At 48.0% G+C, this 9,454-nt stretch overlaps 1 protein-coding gene across 3 annotated transcripts; it reads right to left on the bottom strand.

Moving 5' to 3' along the window:
• Window positions 1–3,272: 3,272 nt before the first annotated feature.
• On the bottom strand, window positions 3,273–9,105 carry LOC135999282 (zinc finger protein 3-like). 3 transcript variants are annotated; one of them, XM_065652866.1, is made up of 4 exons: window positions 9,032–9,105; window positions 8,021–8,271; window positions 5,453–5,539; window positions 3,273–5,006 (listed from the first exon to the last, which is right to left on the bottom strand). In XM_065652866.1, the coding sequence occupies exons 3-4, from the start codon at window positions 5,502–5,504 to the stop codon at window positions 4,087–4,089; spliced, it is 972 nt and encodes a 323-aa protein (XP_065508938.1). In that variant the 5' UTR covers window positions 5,505–5,539; window positions 8,021–8,271; window positions 9,032–9,105; the 3' UTR covers window positions 3,273–4,086. The 3 variants fall into 3 exon arrangements, with proteins under 3 accessions (XP_065508938.1, XP_065508934.1, XP_065508928.1); XM_065652862.1 differs by having other exon boundaries at window positions 5,453–5,542; XM_065652856.1 differs by having other exon boundaries at window positions 5,453–5,542; window positions 7,797–8,271.
• Window positions 9,106–9,454: the final 349 nt, after the last annotated feature.

Genomic DNA, 9,454 nt, shown 5'->3' on the forward strand with positions numbered 1-9,454 from the left:
TTTTTTTGTTGTTTTAAATAGAAATAAACATTTATATATAGTAATTTTCGTCTTCACTTCTGAGAAGAGAGATGTGAGGCTGCCTTCTGTTCAGGTCAGTAGTGGTGCCTACGTGGAAAATTTCATTCCTCAGTTTCTGTAAGATGCAAGTTAGGCTGTATATGGGAATATAGCGCAAGATTGGTGAGGAGGTTAGTTAAATGTAAATACGCTCAAAGTGACTTGCACCTGTCTGTAGAAAAAGCACATACATCACACTAATTGTTTTACTGACCTTGTGTGCTTGATGAGTAGAATCTCTATGTTAGATAAAGAACTTCTATGTTAGATAACGAACCTCTGTGTTAGATAACATAGGCCTGTGAGAAACTCTAGGCACCTTATCACTATGTCTGAGATTCCTGCTTTGTTGTGAGAAAGAGCGGGAGGCTGCGCCTGCCTGAAGCCTTGAAATACAGGAGAGCTCAGCAGGCCCAGCGATCTTCCAGCAGGGCTGAACTTACCAGCGCCTGCATCCCCGCTTGTGTCACCTCTGCCTGGCAGCTTAGGTGCGACTTCAGAGATCCCCCAGTAGAGAGGTAACTAAAATAAAACTTGCTCTTTGCAATGCATTCGTGGCCTCTGGCTCTCCTTGCGACGTGCCTGTGTATGTGTACACAGGCTGATTCTTGTGAATAGCTGTAAAAGTAAAGTTGCTGCAGCAGTGCTCTGTCATCAAGTGGTCTCCATGGACAGCCTGTCATCTTGATGAGAGACACTTCTTAATTAAGCAGACATGCCACATTGTGGTTGAAACAATTCTTAAGTGTCCCTGCTTCCCTCATATCAATGAGCCTGGAGTTACAGAGCTCCCAATAACAAAGAGGTTTTGGGGGATTTCAAATGAATTGTAAGTCTAGAAGTTCAACACTTGAGCGTGTGCAGCGTGCAGATAACACATTTCAAGATGTGTTTGAAGATTATTAACACGGTTTTGTACTACTGCAAAGATCTTTGAAAGGAAGAGTGCAGGGAGCATCCCAAGTATTGCTGGGGAGACCAGAGATCCACACACTTCTGTGGAAAGCTCAACTTTACTTGCAGGCAAATCAATTAAGAAGAAGCCCTTGCAGCTAGGCTTAACTGATTTCCTGTTTGAGCATCTCAATTACACTGATTTAATAATTAAACTTGTTCAAATTAATGAGAAAAACAGAAAGAATCCATGGTCAAAATTATTGGACAAACTGTTTAAGCTAATGAGGGAGGACCTTGGCATTTGTAAAGCAGCTGGCAGTAAGAGCCTGGAGGAGAAAAGGAAAACAGCTGCCTGCAGATAAGCAATAAATTCAAGCACAGGAGCAAAATGAAGAGGAACATGCTGGTGTGCTTCAACGCATGACGTGGCAACACAGCCAACTGAGAAATGCTGCATGAATATTGATCATCTTACTTAGCTGATTAGTACCCTTACGTATTTATCAACAGAACCGCAAAATGTAGCCCCTGGGAGTGAACCTGTGTGCTCAGTCCCTGATCATCTGCTCTGCATAAGGTATTAATGCCCTTCTATGCTATATTCTGGAGTAAAATTTTTTGCAGTAGTCCACATGCAGTGACTCTTAATTGCTCCTGAAGGGACCACCAGTTGAAGAAGGCTGTCCTTTAGGGCACCCTGCAGAAGCCACATGCCTAGGACATCAGGGCACAGGCCCGCCAAGAACAACACGTAGCCTGGGCCATGTCTAGCTAGATGGCAACCTGGCATTTTGGGAAGGGGTTCACCTGGGCTAATAGCACTTGGCTTCCATGCCCCGGCACCTTTTACTGTGTAGACATAACCATTCTGTTCATTGTGCCGCTTTGCTCCTTCTACAAACAAACATGATAGACTGATATTCCAACTCTGAGGCAAAACACGTTTTCAGCCAGTTTATGGGGGAGAACTACTCTTCAGAATAAACACGTTTGGTAATGGTAGGTGTGGCAAGAGCACCACAGAAATTAATTGTAGTTTCCATCACACTGTGGCAGTGGTGTCATGTGTCCTCCTAACGGGGCTAAGGGAATGCAGAAATGACAAAGGCAAGGTGTAAGGCCTTTCCAGGTCTAGTCTTCCCTATAAACATTTTAAAAAAAAAAGAAAAAAAGAGAAAAAAGTAACAAACATCTTAAGTGTTTCTTGGGAACTAACAGCAATACTGGCCACATTATTTATTTCCATTTTAGCCTGTCTGTTCTCTGACACTAAGCCCCTCAGTGGTATGTACCATTCTGCTTCTGAGGCTGTGGTCCAGACTGGGCTAATGCAGTTTAAAATGAACTCTCCAAAGTCTGTCATTTAAACTGTGGATCATCTTACAGATCAGACTTAGGGCACAGCCATGTGAACAGTTACTCAGCACAGTTGTATTAATTCAGGCTCTAGGAGGGAAGGTGGGAGAGGGAGACCCAATGTCTTAAACCAGATCTACTGCCAATGGAGCATGAAGCTGTGCCCTCTGTGATAGCAACTGGTGGCTAAGGGAGGTATAGATGTATCCGCATTATTCAGCCAGTAATTCCAGTCACATTCCTACTGTTCACAGCTTGCTTGTTCCCTCAGGATCCTGTGCTCTTCAAGCTGAGCGTTCTCTTTGCCCTTTAGGGATAATCCCCCATTTGGGAGCTCATCTCCTTGTGAAAGCTCATGTTTAGCATTAGGCCTATGTGCGGTGCTGAAAATAAAAATTCAACAGCACAACAGATCTGATCGCTTCATTTTCTTGCCTAAAGCACACTGTGATTCCTTCCCGTGTTTGGCTCCGTGGGAGGAACAGGCATTTCAGTATACACTGCCATGTTCATTACAGGGAGTTCTTCTGTGCTAGAGATATTAACATCTTTGTTATTACTGCCAGTTCTCTCCTCCCCCGCACCAAGCGGTCGCCTGAGCAAGAATTCCTTTTAAGGACAGACTCCCACTAGTAGTATTCTCCTTCTCGAAGTGAAGACGATCTCTTCAGAGGTCAGTTCCTTCTACTTTCTCAGAATCCTGACTCCCCCATATTCCTTAGAAAGTCATTATTAAAGATGTCAAAACCACTTGCAAAAATATTACAGAAATTCTAGAAATCGGTCATAATTACCTCTTCTTAATCATCAACTCAAAATCATAGGATTTAAGTTAAAAAGTTTTATGCAAGAAAAAATGTTTAACATTTAATATAAAATCAAAGTTTGACATAGCTTATTTTTCAAACAACAACCTCTTTATCTTCATTAACTCACAATTAGAAGATTACAATTTAAAAAGTCATCCTAAATGCTTTTAAAAGTCTTATAAAAACATTCATAAAGTGCCACCCACAAAAGTACCTAAACAAGAATCTGAGAGAAATATCTATTAGGATGTTAATTTACTTAATTGCTGCTGAGGCCTAAGCTGTCCAATGGCAGCATAATTTGTAGAACTGCCAATTTAACAACCATACAACCCAGCAAGAATACAGTTCCATAGATGTGGCCCCAAGAGAGCATCAGCTTGGCCCACAACATGTACACAGAGGCACTCAGCAAAGTGCTGTGGGGTTTTAAAGTAAATAGATGCTGACCCTACCTAAACCCGAGAATATTGGCAAGCGGGAGATGTGGATTCCAAGGGGAGTGATCATCCCAGGCTGTGGCCTTACGGCAAGGGCAAAACACAAGTAGCTTGTATGAAAAACAGGTACAGATTTTAGCTGGTTTTTACTGGGATAAAAATCACTCCCCACTAGAAATAACAGAAAAAGGCACTGATCCTTGGAACACTTCTATGATCTCCTCTCTGGCCTTGAACGTACTGTACTGTAAGCACCTTTGTTTTCCCCATCCCCAAAAGAGGGGCTCAGAACAACCACCGCATGGCAGTGACCATGCACTAGTTTGTTTGGCAGTGGCCTCCTTCTCTGCTCGAGCATCTGGGCAGTGCTCACTAGCAGATTTACCCAGAAGAAAAGGGGACAGGCCCTGAGGGCTCCCTCCCCCAAAATTCAAACCCCGTACGAGGTGTCCTGGGAGCAGCTGTGTGTCTTCCCAGCACCAGGGAGCTGCCCATGGCCTGTGTGGTCTTCTCCTCTCTGCGAGCTACTCTGTATGGTGCTTCTGGTGGCGAACCAGCTGGGGCTGGAACCGAAAGCTCTCCCCGCACTGGGTGCAGCGGTAGGGCTGCTCCCCAGTGTGGATGCGGATGTGCTTGATGAGGTTGGAGTTGCCACTGAAGCCCCGGCCGCACTGGCTGCATTTGTAAGGCTTCTCGCCGGTGTGGGTTCGAGCGTGGTTAATGAGGTCAGAGCTCTGCCCGAAACGTTTGCCACACTGCCCGCAGGTATAAGGCCGGACGCCGTCGTGGGCTCGCTGGTGCTGAAGGAGGTGGGAGTGTTGGCTGAAGCTTTTCCCACAGGCCGGGCACTTGTAGGGCCGCTCGCCTGTGTGCATACGCTGGTGTTTGATGCAGGTGGAGCTGTCGCTGAAGATCTTCCCGCATTCGCTGCACATGTAGGGTTTGAGCCCGGTGTGGATGCGCTGGTGCTTGAGGAGGTTGGAGCTCTGGCTGAAGCTCTTCCCACACTCGGCACAGGTGTAGGGTTTCTGGCCAGTGTGGATCCGCCGGTGCTGGATGAGATGGGAGCTCTGGCTGAAGCCCTTGCCACAGTCCCCGCACAGGAACGGGCGCTCCCCGGTGTGCATTCGCTGGTGCTGGATGAGGTGGATGCTCCGACTGAAGCCCTTGCCGCACTCGGAGCAGATGGTGGGCCGCTCTGCACGAGGGGCTCGCCGTGAGGCTGTGGCCACCCTTCTCTCCTGTCTTTTCACCAGGCTGATACCGGAGCAAGGCAGCTTAGCCACCGCTTCCCCTTCAGAGCCACCTCGCTGAGCCTCTGAGGAACTGCGCTGACCTCCACGGCTGTCCCCCAGCCGTTCCTCTCCTCCTCTGGACTCTGCTGCCAACATGTCCAGTTGATCTGCACTTGCAGGGTGATCTGGAAGGGGACCTAGCTCACTACCTGGAAAAAAAGATATGACTCCAGCTGTGATTCTCACTGGGAAGTGGCACAGCAGAGAACAGGCAAACTGTTTTCCTAGGAAGCCTGGTCTGTACCATATAGGAGAAGCAGTAAAGGGAAGTCCGGGAGCAAATGGAAACCTAGCTGCAGGACAGGCTGTATGGCCTCGTCATCCAACCCAGAGCAGACGTGCCATGAACAGCAGAGCCAAGGGTACTGCTACAGGTATGTCCTTGACCCCAAGAAATCTTCACATTTTGTCTTCTTAATATTCTGTCTTCAAATACATACTTCAACAGCAGGCTGACAAAGGCAGGCTGTCTGCCTACCCTGAAGGGGAAAGAGCATGTCTCAATATGAGCTGCATGAAATAAAGTGGCTTAAATAACACTAAGGCAGCTCGAAAAGCATTTTGCTTGCTCTATGTTTATAAACTTATTCCTTACCTGTGTGTGTCTCCTCGAAGGCCTCATGATCTTCTTCTTCTCCTTGGTCCATCTGGGCAGGTATGCCAGGTTCAGCAATCAGGAATCCTTCTTACAAAAGCAAACAGAAGTAATCTTAGTTGAATACTCAGCAAGAGCTTGTCATATGTCTTAAAATCTACTGCCCCTGCTCTATATGGAAAACAAGCAGAGTGGCTGCATAAAAGAATGGAGTCAACTGAACAACAAACATTTATGGACATCCTGTGCACTACTGAGGTATCTGGTGCCTTAAAGGAGATTCAAGGTTGCCCCTCTTCTGATAAGCAATATATATTAGGACATATACCAGATGTGCTTGACTCAGAACTGGCTGACAGCAATAATATAAATAGGTGTAAGCAGAGAGCAAAACCCAGCCATACTTATATTTCTTTAATAATGACAGCCAAAAAACTAGTTACTCTCCTAAGATTATTTTAAATGGAAAATGGATCTTTAGTCACTAGAACCTACTTGCTACCTCATCTCTTCTTTCTCCTCCAAGACCCTCAGACTGAGGCAGCAAAAAACAATAAAACAGGCAATTTGATGTCTTGCCCATTCTAGCTGGATTCTGTTAGTCCCCAGCCTGGCATCCCTACTGAGCTCCAACAATCGCCATAAATGCAACTATTGAGCAAGGTGTTCTTAGAAATGCCATCAGCACCAAAGACGAGATTTTTTCGTTTAGTATTTACTATTTTAAGGCCAAAACCAGCCAAACAGTAGGCAACAGCAGTCAGCATCAAGGCGGCAGGGATTAGTGGTTGCTGCAGAAAAAATGCAGAAGAACAGAGAAAATACAATGGTAAGAAAAATCCCACTTTATTGCAAAAAGTAAGAATCAAAGACGGCAAGGAAAGGATACCACGTGGATGAATCTAGGACCAGAGACTGACATCCATAACACGTAAAGCTGAGATCATTTACGGGAATACTTTTTAAGCATTTAAGACATTACTTTTCCCCCCCTTTTCAATCTTTATAGTTACTTAATACTAGTTTGCATCACTTCAAAACTACAACTACTCAGGCTCCAGACGGAATTGGCTAACTGGATAGACGGGCGCTGGTGCAAACACTGTAAACTGATGGGTGCCTGGTCCTGGACCACTCAATCCATCAGCAACAGCTATTTAATGGAAGGTAATGGACAATAAGGGATTAGATAGTGTCAGAATCAAGGAGACAACTCAGATGAAGGGAAAAGTTTTGGATCTCGGTTTGCAGTGATTATAAAACTTGTCAGCCTTGAAGCCTTTGATCCTAGATGTCAAAGCTGGACAGAAAGAAAGGGAGCAAGCAGAAAAGAAAGACTGCAATCTTGAAGTGCAGAACCATGAAGAAAAAATAATTGGGTAAGCAAAAAATAAGTCCTAGCAAAAAAAAAAAAGCTTTAAAAGTAATTAATCTGAGTCCCTACTTTAAATATTTGCTGAACGCTGAAGTGGACCACCCCTGCAGATGGACTATTTCTGGCAGTTCCAAGCTGATATACAGAGGGAGGTTGCTTTCTGCAGCCCTACAGCTCTCAGGACTATTTCACTACTGAGAATTTCTGCTGCAACAGTCTGGCAGTACAAGCTGACCGAGCTATTTACATGCGCAACATGTACCAGATGGCCCACCTGCACTCCAGAGCAGGAGGAGTCAAAGCCCTGTCCACACGGACACCTTTCCCCCAGGCAGCTGACCACAAACAGCAGGGTTTCTCTCTGAAAGCTGTCAACAGGAACTTTGGAGGATCAAATCCCTCAGCATTTCAGCAGTGGCACCAGCATCTGACAAATGTCCAACAATTACCAGCTGGGGAAACATCTAAGCAAGCAGACAAGGTAGAAGGAAGAGTTCCGTTCTGACTCCGCAAAAATTTCCTAGCTTGGGATGCCACTGACAGGTTTGCTATGGCAGCTCAGCAGAAAGCAGACAGTCTTTATACTATTAACAGCCTAGTATGGAGTAAGGAAAGAGTTTCTTCCTTTCCTGTAATCACAATCACGTCTCTGTGAAAGGAGAGGACAAACTTCATCAACAGAGGGGACATTCCTTTAGGGATTTCATCTGTTATTGGAAGAAGCATATCCTTGGGCATATTGGATTATTGCTCGAATGCGGAAACCAAAGCAAGAAGAACACCTGTGGGTGTGTGGCATTACTGGAGGCAACATCCACAGCTTTACTAAAGCAAGATATGAAGGGCATCTTATTTGGATCTCCAGCAGGAGCTTTGCAAACACAACATACTGTTCCTGGGGCCTTGGCTTTAGTGTTGTGATAGCATACATAGATTCTGTACCTGGGTCCTACAATTTATGTTCTTTACCTTAGCTATTTGCAAATAGCTACTTATTTTCGCTTCCAGCCACTCAGCTCTGTATTTTTCCTGTGGTTGTACCAAGCTGCGGAGATTATGGGACCCATCCTAGTGCAGAGCGTCAGAGTTTCAGCTTCTTGGGCTCCTTGGGATCCTGCAGTCTGCTCCTGACTGCAGTGCTGTCAGAAGCTAAGCATGGTCCACATGATCATGCCAGGCACAACAGCACAAACCTGCAATTCAGAAGATGTTCAAATCTTCCTACCCCCGAACACAAGAGGGCAAATTTTCATTAGCAGAACAGTCAGCCATTGGAATTAATCTCCCCAGGGAAGTGGTGGATTCCCCAACACTGGACACTTTTAAGATTCAGCTAGACAAGGTGCTGGGCCATCTTGTCTAGACTGTGCTTTTGCCAAGAAAGGCTGGACCAGATGATCCTTGAGGTCCCTTCCAACCTGGTATTCCATGATTCTGTGATTATCTGGAACAGATAACGTTTGCAGTTAAATCAAAAGGTGAAGACATTTTCACTGCAGAAAACAGTTAATTATGCATCTGCACACATTTCTCTGGGGTGTGAAGAGAGCCACCTTCCCCTGCACCATCAGATTTGTTTATAAACTACAGCACTTGCCAGTGACTGCCCTCCTGCCCAGCCCGGGATGCTGGGGGGCACTGGGTGCCAGACACAGGACGTGGAACGGGAGGGCCACTGGAACGGGAGGGCCACTGTGGAGTGCAGCGCCAGAGCGCCCCAAGGCAGGGGGCTGTGCGGGAGGGGGAAGTACGGTGTGGTTTTTGGGAACAGGGATTTCCCAGGGAGCAGAGGCCGGGGTGCAAAGCTGCCCGTCTGCAACAGCGAACAGTCACTGGGTGGAGAATGGGGAAAGACACGCGTTTGCTCTGTGGCAGGTGAAAAGGGATGGAAATGGGAGAACTGCGTTACAGGTGAGGGATTCAAGCAGACAAGGATGGCAACTACAGCGGGGTAGGGTCCGTCAGAGAGGCAAGCTCCCCTCCTCCGAGCTGCATTTTTCCTTCTCCTCCGGGTAGCTCCTTCCTCCGCAGGGCCGACAGACAAAGGCTCTGACAGGGGTTTAAAGCCCGGCCGTGGGTGCCATCGGAGCACAGACCCGCGCGGGCGCCCGCGGGCCCTGCCCCTGGCTGCCGCCCCGTCCCCCAGCCGGGCGGGTGCGGGAGGCCCGGCCCCGCCGCGCCGCTCCGCGCCGCCCCGCGCCTACCTGCAGGGCGCCCGCTCCCGCACGCCGCCCGCCCCACTGCGCGCCGGCAGCTGCTTCCTGCTCCGCGGGCAAAGGGCGCTTCCTGGGCGGAGCGGGAGGCGCCGCGATCGGGGCCGGAGCTGCGGGGAGATCCCCGCAGCGACCCCCGTGCCTGGGGCATCCCGCAGCGCCGCCCGGATCCGCTCCCTGCGCTTCCTGCGGCTCGGAACGCTGCGCCCGGCTGCCCGGGGAAGCGCACCGGGGAGGGCTGCTCGGCGGGGGCTAGCGGGAGGAGGGATGGATTATTCGCGTTTTTAGCTGCTGCGGAGCCGTAAATCCAGCACCTCTCAGCGGGCTGGTGCCCAGAGGCAGGTGCTTGCCCACCCCAGGGTTTGGAAACAGCCCTGTTGTTTCATGGCCCATATGCAGAGGTAGATCTTTCAT

The sequence above is a fragment of the Caloenas nicobarica genome, chromosome 1, assembly GCF_036013445.1.
Source record: "Caloenas nicobarica isolate bCalNic1 chromosome 1, bCalNic1.hap1, whole genome shotgun sequence".
NCBI lineage: Eukaryota > Metazoa > Chordata > Aves > Columbiformes > Columbidae > Caloenas > Caloenas nicobarica.